Source organism: Gorilla gorilla, chromosome 8, assembly GCF_029281585.2.
Source record: "Gorilla gorilla gorilla isolate KB3781 chromosome 8, NHGRI_mGorGor1-v2.1_pri, whole genome shotgun sequence".
In the NCBI taxonomy this organism is placed as follows: domain Eukaryota; kingdom Metazoa; phylum Chordata; class Mammalia; order Primates; family Hominidae; genus Gorilla; species Gorilla gorilla.
In genome coordinates, this window is record NC_073232.2 from 45,641,037 (window position 1) to 45,663,041 (window position 22,005).

General features: G+C 45.9%; 2 protein-coding genes across 6 annotated transcripts in view; one reads left to right on the forward strand and one right to left on the reverse strand.

The window, feature by feature from the left end:
- The window catches only part of AIFM2 (AIF family member 2), a 126,108-nt gene that overhangs the window by 27,061 nt on the left and 77,042 nt on the right, over positions 1-22,005 (forward strand). The window contains exon 10 of one of the 5 annotated variants that reach the window (XM_063710038.1): positions 6,356-8,584. The exons of 2 other annotated variants lie outside the window; for them this stretch is intronic. The gene's annotated coding sequence lies outside the window, so the exon portion shown is untranslated. Of the gene's footprint in view, positions 1-1,221; positions 2,920-6,355; positions 10,061-22,005 lie in introns of those variants that run through there. 2 more of the 5 variants (XM_055353612.2, XM_055353611.2) reach the window with 2 other exon arrangements.
- The window catches only part of MACROH2A2 (macroH2A.2 histone), a 59,532-nt gene that overhangs the window by 6,271 nt on the left and 31,256 nt on the right, over positions 1-22,005 (reverse strand). The window contains exons 3-7 of the mRNA XM_004049531.4: positions 15,826-15,932; positions 14,031-14,228; positions 12,132-12,242; positions 10,222-10,321; positions 5,678-5,767 (exon numbers count right to left, since the gene is read on the reverse strand). Coding sequence (XP_004049579.1) covers positions 5,678-5,767; positions 10,222-10,321; positions 12,132-12,242; positions 14,031-14,228; positions 15,826-15,932 — 606 coding nt within the window. The remainder of the gene's footprint in view (positions 1-5,677; positions 5,768-10,221; positions 10,322-12,131; positions 12,243-14,030; positions 14,229-15,825; positions 15,933-22,005) is intronic.

The window sequence follows — 22,005 nt, forward strand, 5'->3', positions numbered from 1 at the left end:
GCCCCACCTCCTAAGCAGCCATCTGCAAGCCATTTTCCTCCTTAGCTTTCAACAGGGACCTGCACCTCATGACCTTTCTGGGGCCCCAGGGCTAACACGTGCCCAGTAAAATGGCCATTCACTCCTGAAACCCGATTCCCCTTTTTCCCTCTTTGTCACTGCAGACACCATCAGTTTCCTCTGCCTTGTCTCATTTCAGGCCCATGTGCTTCATTTTCACCCCCACTCCACCCCCACCCTCATCCAATACAGCTTTCTTGATGGTCTTCGGGCCCCAGCCCTCTGTCTGCCAAACCATCCTCCACACGGTTGCTGGAGCCAAGGTCCTTAAACTCCACATTTAAACTCAGAATCTGCAACTGCTCCTGATTGCCCCCCGGCCTTACTGCAGTCCTCCCAGGCTCCCTTCATGGTCGGCCCCTCTCCCCTTGGAGTCTATCCATTTCTTGCTCTTTCTGGATGCCCAGTCGTCCTCCAGCCAGTGGGCTCAGTCCCCTGCACACATGGGTCTGGCTGCACCTCTGTCTCCACACTTGGCTATCCTCCTTTGTCCCTGACTCCCTCGCCCATTCTCTCCGGGCCTCTGCCATGCAATTCAGCAGCCAGCTGTGCTAAGTGATGTACTGTGTTACCCTGGGGTCCCCGCCTGGTTGTAAAATTCAGGAGTGTTCAGGGCCTACAATCACATCCACATCCCGATGCCTGTGCCCGACAGCACACACCGTAGATGCTTAACGTGAACTGGTTCTGCCCCAGATGACATCTTCACTGAAGCACTTTTGTATTCCTTGCTGCTGCCTGGCTCCTACCACAGTCACTGGCAGGCAGGTGCTCCAATATTCAACAAATGAATGAAAGTCCTGACTTTTCATCAGTTTGCTCAGCCCTGGGAACCCTGGACTTACCTTAGCTCCAGCTTCTGCCTCCCTGAACATGCAGCATCGCTGCCTCTCACTGACTCTGCACCTGAAATATTTTCTTGATCCACCCTCCCCGACCCCCTGCCACAGGGTGGGCCTGCACTGCAGTTGGTCTGTTTTAACCATGTTAAGATGCACTTTTTTTTTGTTTAAACATTTTAATACTGTTGAAATCAGGAAGCACCTTAGAACTGCTGTCAGCCTGGAGCTGAGTTCTTCCAGAAAGAAATTACATTTCCTTCTATGTCACCTGGGGACACTACCAAACTAAGGCTATGTCTCACTCTCTTCTCTGCCTCAGGTTTTGAGCTGCACTGGATCTGGCTGCAAATCTTCAGGAGCACTGGCTTGCGGTCCAAATTCTTTTTCTTTTTTTTAGACACAGAGTTTCACTCTTGCCACCCAGGCTGGAGTGCAATAGCGTGATCTCGGCTCACTGCAACCTCTGCCTTCCGGGTTCAAGTGATTCTCCTGCCTCAGCCTCCCAAGTAGCTGGGATTACAGGCACCCACCACCACGCCCAGCTAATTTTTGTATTTTTACTAGACAGGGTTTCTCCATGTTGGTCAGGCTGGTCTCAAACTCCCGACCTCAGGTGAGCCACCCGCCTCTGCCTCTCAAAGTGCTTCGATTACAGGCGTGAGCCACCACGCCTGGCCAAATTCTTTAGTGAGGCTTTTTTTTTTTTTTCCCCCTCTCTGTCCACTGGATGCCAAGGTCAAGATATTTGCTCCTCCTTTCTGTTTGGTGGGTTCATGTCTTGCTTGCTGTTATACTAATGTGCCCCAGCTTTATGTGGGGCCTCCTATTAGACACCTTATTTTGGAAATTTAATTTTTCTTAATGTTACATACAATAAGAGTATATCTTAACAACTGATGGTGTTTTTAAATGAAATGCCATGTGGTGTTAAAGACAGTGGCGAACCATCTCCCCTTCTCCATTTTTCCCAGGGTGCTAACACTCACTGGCCCCAGGCCATGGCTTCTTACACCTAACATATTTGCACCAATGTCTTAGCTCAAAATTGTGTCCTGTAGCCCTCTCCTTCCTTCCAGGTTCATGTCTATTTCCTTGGTGCAGACTTTTGTATTCTTTCCAGCTAGTGTCTGGATTGCTGCCTCTCAACTTCTGCACGTCTGAAATTGTACATCTTTTGTCCTCATTCTTGAATGACAATGTAGCAAAATGTGGAATTCTTGGTTGACAGTTTTTTTTTCCCTTCAGTGCTTTGAAGGTATTTCTTTCCTGTTTCCACACATCTTTTTTTTTGCTGATGAGAAGTTTGCTGTCAGTAGAAGAGCCATCATTTCTTTACAAATGATCTGCCTCTCCTCTCGGGTTACTTTGAAGGTTTCTTTTGATTTCTCAATTTCTAAGGCTTTACCACAACACTCCAGGTTTTGGATTTATTTTCATGTATTTTGCTTGATATTTTCAGCTTAAGGGCTCATGCTTCATCCTAGAAAATTCTCAGCTACGATCTCCTTAAATAATGCTTTTCTACTTTCTATTTCTGCCTTTGGAACTCTGTTTAGAAGTGTGTTGGTGCTGGGCACGGTGGCTCCCACCTGTAATCCTAGCATTTTGGGAGGCTGAGGCAGGAGGATCACTTAAGCCTAGCAGTTCAAGATCAGCCTGGGCAACATAGCAAGAACCCACCTCTATTTAAAAAATAATTTAAAAAAGAAGTGTGTTGGAGCTTCTCATTCTGTGTAGAGCAGCTATTTTTCCTCTCCTTTGCACCCTATCAGGCAGTTTCTGGGGAAACTTCCCCACACCCAGGCCCCCAGTCCAGATGCCGTCTTAGATGACTGAGTTGGGGCTTGGTCTCATGGTTATATCGGGGATGTGGTAGAGCCAAACATTGAGTCGGTGGGCAATGTGGCCCTGGGCTTGGGTGAGGGGCTCTCTTCTCCCTTCTGCTACCCTAGAAAGACAGATTTTTATAGAAGTTGTAGCCCTGGGTGGTGGCTAGAGCTTTGGCTTCTTGTAAAGGCCACGAGAGTCTCATGCAGCCCCTTGCTTTGGGCAGAGTCTGGCTCTGGCCCTCTTTATACGTGAAGCGACTCTGCATCTTATAGACCTGGAGCCCAGGCCTGGGGCGGCAGCCTCCTGCAGGTGCTGCTGCAGCCCTCCTGTCTCTGTCTACATGGAGGCTTATCTTATATTTGAGTGTGGCTCTTAGAGTTTTTAAAGAGACACTGCATCTATTACTGCTTTGCCTGTGGGGAGTAGTGGGTGGAGATTTAAAGTGTGGGCTCTTGTTCTTTCTGGACTAGAAGCCCCCATTACTTTTTTCTTTTTCTCTTTCTTTTTTTTTTTTTTGAGACAGAATCTTTCTCTGTTGCCCAGGCTGGAGTGCAGTGGCACGATCTTGGCTCACTGCAACCTCCACTTCCCAGGTTCAAGTGATTCTCCTGCTTCAGCCTCTGAGTAGCTGGGATTACAGGCATGCGCCACCATGCCTGGCTAATTTTTGTATTTTTAGTAGAGACGGGGTTTCACCATGTTGGTCAAACTGGTCTTGAACTCCTGTCCTCGTGATCCGCCTGCCTCAGCCTCCCAAAGTGCTGGGATTACAGGCATGAGCCACAGTGCCTGGGCCCTACTTTTATAACAATCAAGTCTAATCTGGACAGCCCCCTGCTTAAACTTCCAAGTGCCCTCATGTCCATGTAGGGTCAGATCCAGACCCCTTCGCACAGCCCACAGGCCCAGACTCATCTTGGCTGCTGTTTCTCTCCTCCCACGTGCTGACCCAAGACTCCCTGCTCATGCAAGACACGGGTCTTCTCGCATGCAGTGCTCCTATTGCCCTCTGTGTCCCACCCCCAAGGGGTCTCACAGCCTCACTGCAGTCCTCCCACGCTCCCCTACGCTGAGGTCGTGGCTCCTGCTCTGTGCCCCAATTATGCATCTGAGGGCAGCGGTGGGTTTTATTTTCCTCTGAAGCCCTGCGGCACTTGGCACTGACTGAGGATACAAGGAGTGAACTGATTGGGAGTTGTGTGGGTGGGAACATGGATCTGAGGTTGAATCCACCTGTCAAAAAGTTGCCCAATATCCTGGACAAGAGATGTTAAAAAAAAAACTTGTGCACAGATGTTCACTGCAGCTCTATTCACAATCACCAAAGGCGGAAACAGCCCAAATGTCCATCAGTAAATGAATGCTTAAACAAAATGGAATATTATTCAGCCATGAAAAGGAATAAGTACTGACCCATGCTACAGTATGGATGAACTTTGAAAAAAATGTTAAGTGAGAGAAGCCAGACAGAAAAGTCATATATTGCATGATCCCATTTATATGAAATGTCCAGAATAGGCAAATCCATAGAGACAGAAAGTAGATTAGTGCTTGCCAGGGCCTGAGGGGGCACTGGGCATGACTGCTTAATGGTTAGGGGGTTTGTTGGGGGAAAAGCTAAGTGTTGAGAGAAGCTGAGGCAGGGCTTGCATGTCTGACATAATGTAAAAGAGTCTTGGAACATGTCCGGGGTCCAGATTCGAAAACCCCTTGTGGCCTTTGGAACACCAAGCTCTGTGCCAAAGGGTGGAAGGCTACCCTGATGCACCGTAATCTAAGCCCAGGGCATAAAACCCCTCGTGGCTTGGATAGAATCCAGGGCTCGTGGCTCTGGAATGTGTCTAGACTTGCTGGCTTCTTGCTCCTTGCTCTCCCAGGATCGATTGTATCTTGAGTTAAAAGAACCTGCTCTCCATTATCTCAAGTAGCAGAATATGTTCCAAATGCTTCAAAGGCAATGCTAAACTGTCACAGCTGTAGATCACGCGCTTGCCCTTTCGACCCCCACATCCTCATCACCTGTTTCTTTGTTTGATCACCAATAAATAGCCTGGGCTTCCAGAGCTCGGGGCCTTCACAACCTCCACACATTAGTGACAGCCCCCTGGACCCACTTTCTCTCTCAAACTATCTTTTCTCATTCCTTTGACTCCACTGGACTTTGTCACCCCCATGACCTGGTGTTGAGTCCGATCAACCCAACAGGGTTTCTGTGTGAGGTGATATCAAAGCTCTGGACTAGGTGGTGGTGATGGCTGCACAACACTGTAAAAGTTCTTAATGCCACTGAACTATATGCTTTAAAATAGTTCCAGTGGCCGGGTGTGGTGGCTCATGTCTGTAATCCCAGCACTTTGGGAGGCCAAGGCGGGTGGATCACTTGAGGTTAGGACTTTGAGACCAGCCTGGCCAACATGGCAAAACCCCATCTCTACTAAAAATACAAACACTAGCCAGGCATGGTGGCATGCGCCTGTAATTCCAGCAACTCGGGAGGCTAAGGCGCAAGAATCATTTGAACTTGGGAGGCAGAGGTTGCAGTGAGCTGAGATCATGCTACTACACTCCAGCCTGGGCGACAGAGTGAGACTCTTTCTCAAAAAAAAAAAAAAAAAAAAAAAAAAAGAACAAAACATAGTTCCAGTGGTAAGTCCTATGGTATGTGTATTTTATCACACACATGCAAAGTTCACCCAATGGCTCTAGACCATTTTGGGGGATCTGATGCAAACTGACTTGAATTATTCAAACATATTGGAGTCCCCAGGACATCTGAAAGGATCTCTATGGGCCTGCCCAAATTACCTGAGATGCTAAAACTGCTTTCTGGTTAGTTATGGCATACTTTGACTCATAAGCTGAATAGGCATGAGGCACGTGAGGCTGGAGACTCCAGAGAGGAGGGTGAGGCCATGCTGGTGACAGGAGCCTAGTTCCACACTTACCTTCGGCGACTTCCAAAGGGCCTTGGGATTTGCGAAGCTCCTTTACCGTTTCCAAGAACTCTTTTCCCCCAGCCTTTTCCAAGGCTTTACCTGCAAAGGAGAGCAATGGGAAGCCACTGTGGTTGTTCTTTCAATCTAATTACACTGTTTGACATATTTGTAGTAGGCCAGGAGAAAACAAAAGCACTGTTAGGAACTAGGAATTGAACTTCCCAATTGTTATCCTGGTTTGCCAGTGGTCAGGGGAGGCAGGGGTCTCTGGGCCTCAGTCTAGCAGACTTAGATTGGCAAGCTTTTACCAAGGATCTTTTAAGGGGTGATTTGGCCATAAAGCGGTCTCATGGCTTGAGTCTTGTAGATGATTTAAAAACAAAACAACAAAAAACTGAGATTCTAGTGTTGTGTCCCACAGGTTTAGTACTCATGTGGAGAGCTCTGAAGTCCTGGTCCCATCACAGTGCCATCAACATACTGTACGTGCTTGAGTCAAAGGACAGACAGAGGCCCAGGGCAGCCTGGCATGTTGTTCCCCCAACCCGGTGCTCAGTTTGCAATGGAGAAATGCAGAGAGGCTAATCTCTAAGGACTTTCCTGCCGGGAGATGCCCTGAGCCTTTGATGTTAGGGGAATGCCCCACTCTTTCTTTTTTTTCCTACCTCAGCTCTTACTTCTAAACAGGCCAAGTGGAACCCCTGGGAGATGACAGGACACCACCTCTGACCCCACAGGAACCCTGTCGGTGTGCACCAGCACATCCAGCTCTCATGTTTCTGAGATGACATGGGTGTTTTGTCCAGACTGGGATGATGGCAGCTTTGGGGCAGCAGAGGAGGCATTTTTCAGATGTTTTCACCTTCGAATGAACTTGGTGGTCTGGATGTCTGCGGCAAGTCTCAGCTCTCTCTTTATGAATCATCATTATTATTATGGTTCAGTTCATGGTCTTCCCCAGGGCCTGGGTGCTGATGCTTCCCCACTCCACACTCGAGCCTCAAGTATATGTGGACAGCCACCGTACACTGTGCAGCTGGTTTAGGACAAGTGTCTATTCCAGTGGTCACTGTCCACTGGGGGAGGGCGTGCAGAGGGGTTTTCTTTGTTAATGTTCTTGGGTTTCCATGATGCAACTGAGAAATGGTGATTGTGCATTATACCCAGTACCTCTGAGACTCCTTTCTGGCCCCCAGATTCCTGGACACTGTTGATCTATTGGGTCCAGAAGCCTGGAGAAGGCCGGGTAACTGAAGCTGGTAGCCAGTTCATGTTGAGAAGCAGAGGACTAGGTCTACGCTGGCGCCCTCTGCATTCAGGTCAAGGGCCAAATGGGAATGTGCAGAAGGCAAGGGGAATCCACCCTCCTCACTGAAGGCTTTTAAGAAAAAAGCATCCTGGAGAGAGGTAGTTTCTCTCTACAGAAGCATTCCCAAGAAGGAAAGGAGCAATGCTAGAATGAGAATACCACAGCTTTGCAACTCCTAACGAATGGCGGAATCTAGAGAAGAGGCATCAATGGCCACCAGCATCACACCAATACAGACAACCAGGCACAACGCGCCTCCTTGGGCACGAGCGCTCGCCACTGACCAAGGAGTCTTGGCAAAGTTTTCGAACCTACACCTCATGAAACCTCTAGATCCAACCACCAAGTTATAAAAAAGCAAAGAAACATGTTTTATGATGCCAGGAGGATGTAATCAACAAAATCCGGACTGCATGAAACCCTATAGGACAAATGGCCCAGCTTCCTCAACAAATGAATTGCAAAGAAATAAGAAAGAGATGAAGGAGGAACCTATGGTATAAGAGACTCATCAACCAACTGCAGTGCGTGGACTGATTTGGATCCGAAATCAAATAAACACATTTTCTTTCTTTCCTTTCTTCTTTTCTCTCTCCCTCTCCCCCTCCTTCCCTCCCTCCTTCCTTCTCTACCTTCCCTTTCTTCCTTTCTCTCTCTGTCTCTCTCCCTCTCTCTCTTTCTCTCTTTTTCTTTCCCTCCCTCCCTCTCTCTCTCTCTCTCTTTTTCTTTCTTTCCTTTCTTAATTTCTTGACATGGTCTCACTCTGTGCACTCTGTGGCCCAGGCTGGAGTGTAGTGGCATGATCACAGCTCACTGTAGCCTAGAACTCCTGGGCTTAAGTGATCCTCCCACCCCAGCCTCCCACCTTAGCTGGGAGCACAGGCATATGCCACCAAGCCTGACTAATTTTTGTATTTTTTGTAGAGATGGGGTTTTGCCATGTGCCCAGGTTGGTCTGGAACTTCTGAGCTCAAGTGGTCCGCCCACCTCAGCCTCCCAAAGTGCTGGGATTACAGGTGTGAGCCACCGTACTCGGGCCCCCCTTTTTTATAAGAGATGAGGGTCCCACTATATTGTCCAGGCTGGTCTCAAACTCCTGGGCTCAAGCGATCTTCCTGCCTCAGCTTCCCAAGTAGCTGGGACTACAGGAGTGTGCCACTGTGCCTGGTTTAAACAAATGTTTAAGAAACTTGACATTTATGATGTAACTGGAATTGGAACACTGGTAATTTGTTGATATTGCTATCTTTTTAAAGGTACAATAATGGTATTGTGGCTGTGTTGTTAGTAAACAGCCCTTATATGTTAGAAGTCATTGTGAAATATTCATAGATAAAATGATGTCTGGAAGTATGTGGAGGGGTAAGAGCTGAAACAAAGGTGGCCATGGGTGGTGATTATTGCATCTGATTACATAGGGTTTCATTATACTTTTCTGTTATTTTTTGTGTATGCTTGACTTTTCCCATAATAACATAATGTTTTGAAAAGAGTAAGGCAGGGCCTTGGCTGCTGGGATGATTAGTTTGGGTGATGGTTGTGGAAAATGGAATCGTAACGGGAGGGACTCCTCCTAACAGAGCAGCAATAAAACAACTGTCAATTACTAACTGCCTAGGAGCCCAGCACTGTGCTAAGCCCCATCACAGCACCCCTATGGGACAGGTACTATTGCTATCCTCCCTTACAGAGGAGGAAACGGAGGTTCAGGGAGGTTTAGAAACCTGCCAAAGGTCACACAGCTAGGAAGCAATTCAGAAAAGCTGGGACAGTCCAGGCAGGCCGACCTGGAACCTGCCCTCTTAACCACCTGACTGCCTTTAGCCCATTTCTCCTCCCAAGACCCTGAAGCGGTTGGCCTTAGAATCCACTGCTGGGATCTGAGCGTGAATTTTTGCTCCCAGACCAGTGCTCTTTCTACTCTGCCACCATGCCAATTAAAAAAAAAAGCATATTATTTTTCTTACATAAAAATTTCATTACTATAGAAATGTGTAAAGTATGAACACTGCAATGTGTCAGTGAGAGGCAGGATGCCTATTAAAAGAGCTCCAGATGAAGGCTACTAGAGGGCGTCCTTCTATGGAGAGTGGAAGGAGACCTGTTTCTCTGTAATGCTGACTTTTCCCAGGGCTGTCCTATCTCCTTTTCAGCACAGCAAGTGGCCTCTGATGCCAGGAGGAAGCCCTGAGTGAGTACAGCTGCCTGGGGCCCCTGGTGCTACCACCCAGGGCTGAACTACTAGCATCTACCTCAAATTGCCTCCCTCACAGGCAAGCCCTGTACCCTAGAGACAAAGCCCCTTCTTTGCTCACTTTACCCTTTCCGTGGAGAGTTTAAGGCAGTTCTGCTTGGTAAAAATGGATGGGATGGGGACTGTTAGCATGCTGTTATTTCCAGCGCCCATAACAGCTTACCCTCCCAAGCTCCTCCACCCTGGCTATTAACAGCTCCCTCTGCCACTCGTGGGACAGGTGGCAAACCACAGGCAAAAATAACTCAATGCTCATAGCTTAATGGACAACCTAATTTTTTTCTAGATGTCCATTTCCCTCTTATCAATAGCACTCTAATATTTAAGCTTATGATATATGTAAACATGTACAACAATATTTATAGTAGCACTATTCACTATAGCTCAAACTGGAAACTACCCCAAATGTCATCAGTGGTAGAATAGATCAATAAACTGTCATATTTTTATAGAGTGTAATACTACAGAGCAAGGAAAATGAATGAATATAAGCATACTCAATGACATGGATAGATTTCACAATACTAAGTTGAGCAAAAGGAGTCGGACCCAGAAGAGGACAAGATTTCATTTTTACAAAATTCAAGACAGATGAAACCCATCTCTGCTTTGATAAGAAAGGACAGTGGTTACCCTTGGAGGAAATACTGACTGGGAGTGGTGCTGAGGGAGACTTCTGGGGTGCTGGTAAGGGTCTGCTTCAGGATCTTGGTGCTGGTTGCAAAGTGGGGTTCACTTTGAGAAAAATTCATCAAGCTCTATGCTAATGATTTGCTTTTACACAATACCCCAATAAAATCTTCAAAAATATATGCAGAATTAAAACAAAGTTAGCTTCTCTCTAGTGAAACTGTTCAACTACACATAAAGACAGAGCTTGACATGGGACCCCAGCGGAGGGATAGCCAGTTGACAATGATCAGCTTCACAAGAACTTGCCTGAACAGTAGCCTATTCTATGGCACTTCTACTGAAGTCTCAGGACCTTACCTATATCTTCTTTGAGGTCAATTTCGGCTGTGGTTGGGTGGACAATGCCCTCCACTCTCATGGAGCCAATATGGCTGATGTCACTCTGGGTTAAGGACAGCTGCATTAGGAAGAAAAGGTGGTGAATGTGGAAAAGATAAAATTCTGTTGAAAAATCTCATATTTTACTTGCATTCATTAATTCTCTTTAATTATTCATACCCAATGTCAACATAGGGGCTGCATAGAGAGTGACAACCTCCAGTTTCCCAGGTGTTTGGCTTGCAATAAGCTCTTTGAGCTCAGTGGATTTGCTTTCCACTCTGGGGCTGGCAGCATGCAACAAATCCATTTCTTCTTCCCTGGAACAGGAACAGGGCCACCCCTCTCTCTCTTTTTTTTTTTTTTTGAGACGGAGTCTCACTCTGTCTCCCAGGCTGGAGTGCAGTGGCGCAATCTCGGCTCACTGCAAGCTCTGCCTCCCAGGTTCACACCATTCTCCTGCCTCAGCCTCCTGAGTAGCTGGGACTACAGGCGTCCGCCACCATGCCCGGCTAATTTTTTGTATTTTTAGTAGAGACGGAGTTTCATCGTGTTAGCCAGGATGATCTTGATCTCCCGACCTCTTGATCCACCCGCCTCTGCCTCCCGAAGTGCTGGGATTACAGGCGTGAGCCACCGCGCCCGGCCCCCTCTCCTTTCTTTCCTTCCCTTACAGCTCATGCCTTTGGTTCCCAACCCTGGTGGCCTTAGTTTTCAGTGATGCATCTTCTGAGCAGCTCCTGCAAGGAAGCCCAGGGCTTGCTCTCTCTTCTCCCCTCAGCATCCTGCATTCTCCCTAGAAGAACACAAAATTTGTGGGGCAGGGCTCTGAAGCCAATAACCTTGCTGGAGAGAAGTAACGGGCTCTGGGATTCTGACCTGGGGGTGTCTGGCTCCCTTGCCCTTTGGAGACCACAGTCTTGGGGCTACCATTGGGAATTGCTATCCTATGTGTTCATAGTAGAGTGGAATGGAGGGCATTCTCTATTGTTGGCCCATGTGAGCAAGACCTTTATGTTCCCTTAGCTAAGTGAGAGAAAGCTAATCGTCATGTAACAGTGAACAGGCCAGAGAGGGGACATAAATTTCCACCTCTTTGTTTCCCTGCTTTCATCAGTGATGAATTAGCAACCAGCCACACCGATGCTCTTCTTAGAACATACTCTTCCCAATTCTTTGAATGGAGGCTTACTGTGTTGTCAAGATGGAAACATTCAGCTACCAGAGATATGATTAACTGACTCTTTCCTTGGGTGTCTTATTTCAGCCCCAGTTGACTTGGTAGATAAATTGTCTGCTCAGTAAACTTTACACTTGTAGGAATGAATTATTTGCATGTCTGGTTGGGCTGCTGTTGCGTTGCTGAAGACTGTTCAAATGCATAGCCCTGTTTGTTTACTTTCTAAAGCTTAGGAAGGCAGGCAGACTGAATTATTGGCAAATAATTCATTTCTAATACCAAGGATATTTGGGAAACATATATTTCTATTTTCTTTCTTTGATAAATTACATTGAACCATGTAAGATGGGCCTCTCAGAAGCTGTCTGAGAAAGTTAGCTATGGATTTTTTTTTGGCAGATGTAGAAATAACTGGGGTGTGGGGAATTCCCAGCAAAACCAGTAATGCCATCCTATCTACTGACCAGAAAGAGCTTCCATGCTCACCCTTGCCTGACCAACGTTAGCGTTAACAATTCTCAGCAAAAAAGAACAATTCTCACTCTCACAATGCTGACACTGCCACAGCTCTTTAGTTTAAAAATGAATAATTCAAGACTGCAGTGAAAATCATTATCAGGGGAGGAAAGGAGGCATCATTGCTTGTAAACAGTAGGTTATAAAAATACAGTAGTGTTTTAATATAGCACAAGGCAATTATCTTTGTTACCTTCTGTCCCAGAACAAGGCTCTTAGAAGACAGAATGGTGAATCCATCCCCTGGCCCGTCTTCAGAGGTGGAATTTGAAGTTCCTTCTTTATCGCTGTCCTTTGGTTTGGACTGTCGGTAAAAATCAAAAGGCAAGATGAGAACCAATCCAGAAAAAGCCTGAGGTGCCTTTATTAAGCTCTTCTCATGGCTGCCACCAAGTTGAATATGAAAGGAAGTGGTTAGGTGATGTGTTCTGCTGTTTCTTGAAGGAGGGAAGCAAAAGTCAGCAATATAAGGAAAGAAAAGGGTACCGCAAAATAGCAAAATAGAAAGTGTGTTAAAGGGCTCACACATACCTGCAGTCCTCACCTACCCCTGTTCACAAGCACATTGTCCTTGCTCATTTCAATGCCTGCAGCTCACGACGACAAGCATCGGAGCTGAGTGGGGCCGTTGATAGCCCATTGCTTAGCCTTCTTTCTCCCCAGGATTTCTCGGGGCACAGAGGCAGTGTGGAATGAAACATCCACAACTTCTACAGTAGGGTTGTCCGATAGAACTTTCTGTGATCGTGGAAATATTCGTCTTGATCCTCAATAATGTTGCTGAGTGCTTGAAATGTGGCTGGTACAATCAAGCAGCTGAATTTTAAATTTGATTTAGTTTTAATTCAAATCCAAATAGCCTTGGCTTGTGTGCCTTAGCTCACACTTATAATTCCAATGCTTTGGGAGGCTGAGGCAGGAGGGTCGCTTGAGCCCAGGAGTTTGAGGCTACAGTGAGCTATGATCTCGCCACTGCATTACTGTACTCCAGCCTGGGTGACAGAGTGAGACCCCTGTCTCTTAAAAAAAAAAAAAAAAGCCACATGTGACCAGTGGTTACTGTACTGGGCAACATAGGAAAACATTATTCTATCAGTGGCATCTCTGAGCTAAGCTACCTAGTATATCAAGCTAACCCAAACACCTAGTATATCAAGTATATCCCAAACACCTGAAATTCCACTGGCGGAACTCAGGGAATGCCTGCAGGAGACTAGAGGCTGTTTGGAAGGCAACACAGAGCTCTGCAGAGAAATAAAATGCAGGTTCCCGGCTATCATCGCTCACTTCAGATTTTGCTGGGGGTAGTAAAAGGGATCTGAAAACCATCCCTGCTTAGGGTTTGGAAACCTAGAGAAGACCCATTTCAGCTCTAACCTCAAAGGCCCTTTATTCTTTTACCTGTACATTCTTGTCATTTTCTTCTGGCACCAAGCTGCAAGAGTCCTCGGTCCTTCAGAGGTGTCTGCTACGAAGTCATTGTTTCATCTTCAAACTTCCCTCCTGTTCCGTGAGTGTCTTAGTGTCTGCCTGGGCTGCTCTAACAAAATGCCATAGACTGGCTGGCTCACAAACAACAGAAACCACTTTCTTTTTTTTTTTTTTTTGTTTAAGAGACAGGGTCTTGCGCTGTCACCGAGGCTCGAGTGCAGTGGTGCCATCATGGCTCACTGCAGCCTCTAACTCCTGGGCTCAAGCCATCCTCCTGCCTTGGCCTCCCAAAGTGTTGGGATTACAGGCATGAGCCACTGTGCCTGGCCCAGAAACTTGTTTCTCATAGTTCCGGAGGCAGGAAGTCCTTGGTGCAGGCAGGTTCTGTGTCTGGCAAGGGCTCAATTCCTGGTAGATGACGCTTTCTAGCTGTGTCCTCACATGGCAGAAGGGTCCCTCTGCCTCCCTCAGGCCTCTTTTGTAAGGGGACTGTTCCCATTCGTGAGGACTCCGCCCTCATGATCTAGTTATCTCTCAAAGCCCTCACCTCGTAATCCAATGCCTCTGGGGTTAGGTTTCAACATATGAATTGTGGGGGAACACAGACATTCAGACCATTGCAGTGGGAGTGCCTGGCTCAGGACACGCAGCCTCGGCCTACCTTTTTGGACGTCCGTGGTTTGGCAGCCTTGGATTTCTTTCCCCCCTTCTTGCCTGACGTGGCCTTCCTGCCTCTTTTCTCTGGGGGTGGGGAGAGGATCGTTTCCGACTTGCCTTTGGTCCCTCGCTTTTTGGCCAGCAGTTCGGGATGAATTCTGGGCAGGACGCCTCCACTGGCGATGGTCACTCCTTTTAGCAGCTGAAGAGAGAAATGCATGTGCTCATGTAGCAAACAGCCTGCTAGTTCCCAATTTCATACAGTTCTTTTTTTTTTTTTTTTTTTTTCTGATACAGAATCTTACCCTGTCACCCAGGCTGGAGTGCAGTGGCGCGATCTTGGCTCACTGCAGCCTCCGCCTCCAGGTTCAAGCAATTCTCTTACCTCAGCCTCCTGAGCAGCTGGGATTACAGGCACCTGCCACCACCCCGGCTAATTTTTGTATTTTTAGTAGAGACAGGGTTTCACCACGTTGGCCAGGCTGGTCTCGAACGGCTGACCTCAGGTGATCCACCTGCCTTGGCCTCCCAAAGTGCTGGGATTACAGGCGTGGGCCACTGCGCCTGGCCTGGACTTAATACGGTTCTAACTGTTAAATGTGGCCTCCGCTTTCCTAAAGAAACTGCGTAATACACCATTTAATTGGCTTTTCCCACTTTCAGTTGTAGAGCATTTCTCCGTAGGTTAACAAGGCATCCTGTGATGTTGTACAGAAAGCAAAACGAAGTAAAGCAAAATAGAAGGGACACAGAAGTTGAAACCAGGGATGTTGCCCAGGGCTCTGGAATTCCAGACACAACACAGGATAAAGAGCTTCCCATGTGGGGAGCGCAGCTTGAGAAAATGAGGTTCAAAGGTCATTGCAAAGGCTAGACCCAGTTATTGACGAACCAGTGGTCTCCACAAGCTTGCACATACATTCCATCAGTAAAGTATGTCTGGCCATGCTCCTCCCAATCAATATAAGTTAATTTATCTGCAAAGAACAGACACGTACTACTCCACTAATATATTCTGCAGATTCGAAACCAACACTACCCCAAGCATGGTCTGCGACCACAGCTCACCCATGAACTGGTAGTTACCCATCAGTGACAACAGAAGTATAGTAAGCATCTAGAAACTTTCACAGCAAACTGACAGTTATTGTACATCTGTTGAATCTGATAACAAAAAATTATGGCTTGTAGTTTGCTTTTTAATTTTTCTAGTGATTTTTATTACATTTTTGGAAATTATCAGTCCATGATGGATTGGCCATAAAAACGGCTTCTTCACTATAGTTTGAGAAGAATGGGATTAGAAAATAAACATAAATGAAAAGAAACAGAAATAAAAATTCTTATACTATTTACCTACCACCTTACATATACTGTAGGTGAAGAGGGGGTATTCGCTAGACTTTGGAGTCAGTTTCAGAATATAAAGGGTCAGTTCTAAAATACAAAGAGTCTTCTGCCTTCATCAGAAAAAACTGTCAACTAAGTTTGGGTGAAGAAAGTGAAGAGAATAACATTTGTGCCACACCTTCCTCAGCAACACACAGAACTTGTCTTCAAAGAGAAAAGAAAGGTCTGATAAGACCTAGAATATATAATGAGATCTGTGCCAGAGGCAATTTTATTTTGAATCTGATGAATGATAGAGCTAGCAGAATTTGTTCTTTTATATGGCCTGAGTTTTTTTTGTATAAATGTAATTGGGAACTGTAGCGGGAGTGACTCATGGCCAGCCAGGCCCACACATTAGCATGTTTGGCAAGCCCGTCCTACGGCTTCCCTCAATGCTTCAGACATACCTGGTTGAGCTCCTCGTCATTGGCAACTGCCAGCAAAATGTGTCTCGGGGCTATCCGGGCCTTCTTGTTGTCCCTCGCGGCATTGCCGGCCAATTCTAGAATTTCCGCTGAAATTATAAGGAGGCATTAACAGGCAATCACAGAATGGGGTCTGAGCTAAAGCTTTTCTTTAGAAATGGCCTTCAAGTTTGATCACATTCATTCATTTGTGATTTCTATGTCTCGGCCTGGAAAGAAATCCAGGAAGCATAAGAGAACTCAAGTTAGTCCCAGCTACTCAGGAGGCCGAGGCAGGAGGATCGCTTGAGCCCAGCCAGGAGTTCAAGGCTGCAGTGAGCTATGATTGTGCCACTGCACCCCAGCCTGGGCAACGGAGTGAGATGCTGTCTCTAAAAAAATATTTAAAAAAATTAAAAAATTTAAAAAAAGAAAAAATAAGTCAGGTCACAGAGAAGTAAGCTATTTTAGCAAGATGTTATCCGATCCTGTGGCAAAGCCTCCTGGTTGTCCCTCAGCATCAGTTCTCCCTCTTCCTCTTCTTCCTTGGTACAGGACTTCTGATTTTTTTTGCCAAGCCCATAACTGCAGGAAAACTATATTTCCCTTGATAAGTGTGGTTCTGTGACCAATATTTGGCCAACGAAGGCAAGCCGTTGTGTTGTCTGGTCCTTCCGGGAAGTGTCCATCAATGAAGGGGCTGTGCCCTTCTTTCCTTTCTAATGGTGGGCTGCGGACACGATGGCTGGAATTTGGGCAGCCATCTTTGACCAAGAAGAAGAAGTTGTGCATGCTAGAGCAAGAGCACAGAAGGAAACTGAGTCTCTACCAATGTAGACTGTCTTTTCTAGACTTCTTTTGTATGAGAGTGAAATAAACTCTCTTGTTGAAGCCACTGTCTACAGAAGTGAATCCTGACCAATACGGAATCCTGCTATAGAACCTAAATTCCTCTCAGTCTGTGGGGTGCAGGGCCATCTCTGAAGAGAATAGTGATGTAGGTAAAGTCTGTTCTGTGTGCCCACTTGGACTTCTCTTAGACTCTCTTTTTCTTTTTTGTTGAGACGGAGTCTTGCTCGTTCTGTTGCCCAGGCTGGAGTGCAGTGGCATGATCTTGGCTCACTGCAACCTCTGCCTCCTGGGTTCAAGCAATTCTCCTGCCTCAGCCTCCTGAGTAGCTGGGATTACAGGCGCATACCACCACACCTGGCTAATTTTTGTATTTTTAGTAGAGATGAGGTTTCACCATGTTGGCCAGGCTGGACTCGAACTCCTGACCTCAGGTGATCCACCCGCCTGGGCCTCCCAAAGTGCTGGGATTACAGGCCTGAGCCACTGCGCCTGGTTGACTCTCCTTTTCCTCTTTGCTCAATGCCCTAGGTCCTCCCTGTCCTAAAAGAAAAGTGGATGGAAGGACTGACTTACACTCTGGGATGAGGAAATGGTTAACCCAAAAAGTGTATTCCTAAAGGGAATGCCAGGAGACCTGCGTAGGAAAGCACATAGAGCCTGGGGGTCTTCCACATACTTCCCAAAACTTTAGCATGGCTGACTTTAACAAACACGCCACTTGGCCAATGTGAAAAAATTGATAAGAAGAAATTTTCCTAAAGCTATTTCCCATGCTATTAAAACCTTGGGGTAAAAAAAGAAATCTGTAGAATTGGTTTCTACCATCTATATGCTTTCCCCCTTCCTCTTCTGTTTTATTTTGTTATTTTTCTTTCTTCCTCAATTTTAGAAGGATGTTCTGCTAAATCAAATTTGCCTTCAAAAGTATGAATGAGCCTTTAAAGAAAAATTCCTTCCCTTAGAAAGCTAGAGGGAATGTGCCAGTATGTTGTTGTCTCACTGATAATGAGGGGGAAAGTGTGCGTGTGTGCGTGTGCATGAATGTATTGTGTGTGTGTGAGTGTGCAGGCGGGCATATGTGCATGTGTGTGTGTGTGCGTGAATGTACTGTGTGTGTGTGAGTGTGCAGGCAGGCATATGTGTGCGTGTGCATGTGGGTATGTGCTGGGAGGATATGCTGATACAATGGCACAAATACTAAGCCCTAAAATTAACAGATGACTTTGTATGAGTCTTTGCAATCAACCTAATTTCAAATAAAAGAGCAATGAAATTGCCATCATTCATAAAATCTACGGCAATCACAAAAACTTGACATAAGTGTGCCGTATTAACTAAGCACATGTGATTAACAAAAAAAATTAGAATAAAATAAACATTACAGTTAAATATTCATAGGCATTTCCATAAAGAAAAGTGCTAAATCACCGTAAATTCATTCTCACATCTTTTCCAGATTATTAAGCAATGAATATTGTGTTTGCCAACAATTCATTTATGCAGTGACCGTGTTTTCTGAATCAAAGATTGGGGCACTAAAATTTGAGTAGTGTGAGCATGCGTGTTGGGACAGTGGGATAGGGTATTTGAAATTAATGCTGTCTGTGAACCCACGGATTATACTGGAAAAATGAAATTAATGCTGTATTAGATAAGCAGGCTTGTGCTTTCAGGCTGTTGCCCAATCCTTGCTTTCTCTTCAAAAGGATGCCCATTAAAAGGAAATGGAGTGGCCAGGCATGGTGGCTGATGCCTGTAATCCCTGCAATTTGGGAGGCAGAGACGGGTGGATCCCTTGAGGTCAGGAGTTTGAGACCAGACTGGACAACATGGTGAAACCCCGTCTCTACTAAAAATACAAAAATTAGCCAGGCTTGGTGGCGTGCGCCTATAATCCCAGCTACTTGGGAGGCTGAGGCAGAAGAATCACTTGAACCTGGGAGTGGAGGCTGCAGTGAGCCGACACTGGGCCACCGCACTCCAGCCTGGGTGACATAGTGAGATTCTGTTTAAAAATAAAAAAAAGAAGAAAGAAAAGAAAATGGAATTATAAAGCTTTCAAATAGACTTTATTTTTGGAGACAGGATCTCACCTCTGTCACCCAGGCTGGAGTGCAGTGATGGCTCACTGCAGCCTTAACCTCCTGGACTCAAGTGATCCTCCCCCATCAGCCTCCTCAGTAGCTGGGACCACAGGCTTGTGCCACCATGCCAGGCTAATTTTTAATTTTTTTGTAGAGATAGAGTTTTACTTTGTTGTCCAGGCTGGTCTCAAACTCCTGGGCTTAAGTAGTCCTCCTACCTCAGCTTCCCAAAGTGTTGGGATTTCCAGGCGTGAGCCGCTGTTCCCGGCAGGCTTGCTTTATGGCTCTGGGTTAAAATGTGCAGCTCTCCATTGTGCACAGTGAAGGGAAGTGTGCTGCCCCTGCCCATCTCAAGGGACTCTCATTTCTGGGGTACACATGGGAGGAAGAAGCACTCCACTCATCCCTTTTTCTAGATGGGTCTGGGGGTTAATGAGCCTCCCAAGTTTAAGCATCTGAGCAACTGAATTGAATTTAGCATCCTGGATCATTACTTTCCTGCCTCCTGTTACCTGCATTTAGAGGAAGAAATTAAGCGCCCTCCCCAAGTTCATCAAATTAACTGTCAGCAATAAGAGGCAGGGCCATGGGAAGCACTACATATTTGGAGTCTTCAGGAAGCCCATGAAGGTCAGGTTATTTTCAGCTTGACAGACAGATGCACAGACATTCACAGACAAAAAAATCTGCCGGAATCAAACGTAGCATAGGACGAGACTGAAGGCAGAGACCCAGCATGCAGCACAATTCACGGAATGCAGATGATGCTTGGGGATCATGCAACTGGGCTCTTAAACAAACTCTTTTGAAACAATCTATAAGAAAGAAAATCTTGATTATGTGTTCTAGTGCAAAAGCAGTGGTAGGACTTTTTTTTTTTTTCCTTAGAGAGAAAAAGATAATACATCACAGAAAATCTACATCAAATAGTTCTTATCTCTTTTGGATGTTTAGTCTGGACATCCTTGAGACATGGACTTCACCATTTAAATATTTGTAATAACATTAATCATTAGCCAGGCACAGGGCTCATGCCTATAACCCCAGCACTTTGGGAGGCTGGGGTGGGAGGATCGTTTGAGCTCAGGAGTTCAAGGCTGCAGTGAGCTGTGATAGTGCCACTGCACTCCAGCCTGGGTGACAGAGGAGACCCTGCCTCTAAAAAAAAAAAAATTCAAAGCAAATGAAACAAGAAAAACATTAATCATCATTAATAGTTTCAAATGTTATTATGGCAAATATAGTCCCATGAACTATAAAAGTTTGCTACATTCTTGAGTGACTTTATTGAACTTGGGGATTTTATTAATCCTTCCAAATCCTTATATTGGCAATCAATAGGAAAACTGGATTTATACAGCACTAAATTTACTCTACTGCAAATGTTGTGGGAAGATCATAATTCTGTTAAGTGGTGGGGACTTCTATGGCAAATCCCTCACTTCTCACAAGTCACACTTCTAGCAATAGTAACCATCTGGAATACAGCTGAGTATCTAGCAGTAAAAAGAATTTCTTTAGCCAAAAGAGATGCTGTAAAGCTCATACACATTATTTTGGAAGAGTCTATGTCCTTTCATTTTGTATACAATTTAAACCAACAGTGGATATTCCAGCCCACAGAAGATGGGAAATAGCACATTAATTATAGGGTTGGGACAGGTGAGGTGGAGTGAGCAAGACTCTGTCTCCTTCCCAGGCCCTTTCTTCCTTGTCCACTTGCCCACTGCTTGGCGGTGTCCCTGGGGTTCTGTCTGTGCCTTCTGCTCTGCTAGGGCCATGCAATCTTCTGGGGAAAACCCCACTGGACTCATGGCTCCAGCTTCTACCCACCCGTCTGTACTACTGAATCTGCACCTCCAGCCCTCCCATGATATCACCCAGATAGCCTCACCTGGGGGCTTCACAGGTAAAGCAAAATCAGTCCCCAAATCAAAATCATTTCCCCAAACCTGCGTTTCTCGTCGCCCTTAGAACTGGTAGCTCCATCCACACATGGCTCCTACCAGAGACCTGGGAGTGATTCCCTATCCTTCCCTCTCCCACTCCCCATCTCCTTCCAGTCACCACATGGGGTCCATCCAGCCTCATCAATCTCACATACTTTTGGCCTTCTTGTTGCCATCGCCTGAGTTAAAGCTCTCTTCTCTTCCAGCCCAGATAATTGTATTGGGTGTCTAGATGGTTTCCCCATCCCTAGTTTTGTTGTTCTCCAGATCCATGCCAGCAAGGCCACTGGTGACCCAATAGGTACCTTTGTGCAAATTAGAAAAAGATGCTCCTAACCGGGTGTGGTCCCAGCACTTTGGGAGGCAGAGGCAGGCAGAGCACTTGAGCTCAGGAATTCAAGACCAGCCTGGGCAACACGGCGAAACCCCGCCTTTACAAAAAATACAAAAATTAGGCAGGCTTGGTGGTATGTGCCTGTAGTTCCAGCTACTTAGGGGGCTAAGGCAGGAGGATTGCTTGAGCTCAGGAGGTCTAGGCTGTAGTGAGCCGTGATCACACCACTGCACTCCAGCCTGGGCAACAAAAACTTACCCTGCCTCTAAAAAAAAGAAAGAAAAGACAATCCTGCCTCAAGACACTTTTTATATTTAGAGACGGAGTCTTGCTCTGTTACCAAGGCTGGAGTGCAGTGTTGCTATCAAGGCTCACTGCAGTTTTAACCTGGGCTCAAGTGATTCTCCCGCCTGAGCCTCTCGAGTAGCTGGGATTACAAAGGTGAGCCACCATGCCCAGCAAGATGCTTTACTTTCTGGATTTTGTTAGAACAAAACTCTTTACTACCATCTGCTGGAAATTCTCATAATAAATACACAAATCTTTGTAGTCTAGGATTTGAATGATATTCCCTTAAACGTGTGTTCTTGTGCCGTGTACAACCTGCACGGCCACATGTGCTGGTGGTCAAAGTAATCTTTTAAAAACACAAATGCAATAAATGAGAATCATTAGATAAGAAAATTTTTGGTGTTAAGTGGTGAGACCCAATTATCTGGAAATGACATGTAAATGACAAGTGTCTATGTTACACAACGATTTCATGGGATGTCCTGAAATTCAGCCCTATTTTAAGACCTACTTGTTCTGGTCAGTTGAAAATGTATTATATGACAGAACATTTGCTCATCATCAAAATGATTATAAACAATTCCTTCTCAATATCTACTATCAATATCTACTGTCAGCACATACGAAACGCTACTGCAGAATTTGGGGCTTGTTTTTTCAGTCCATTTTTCCT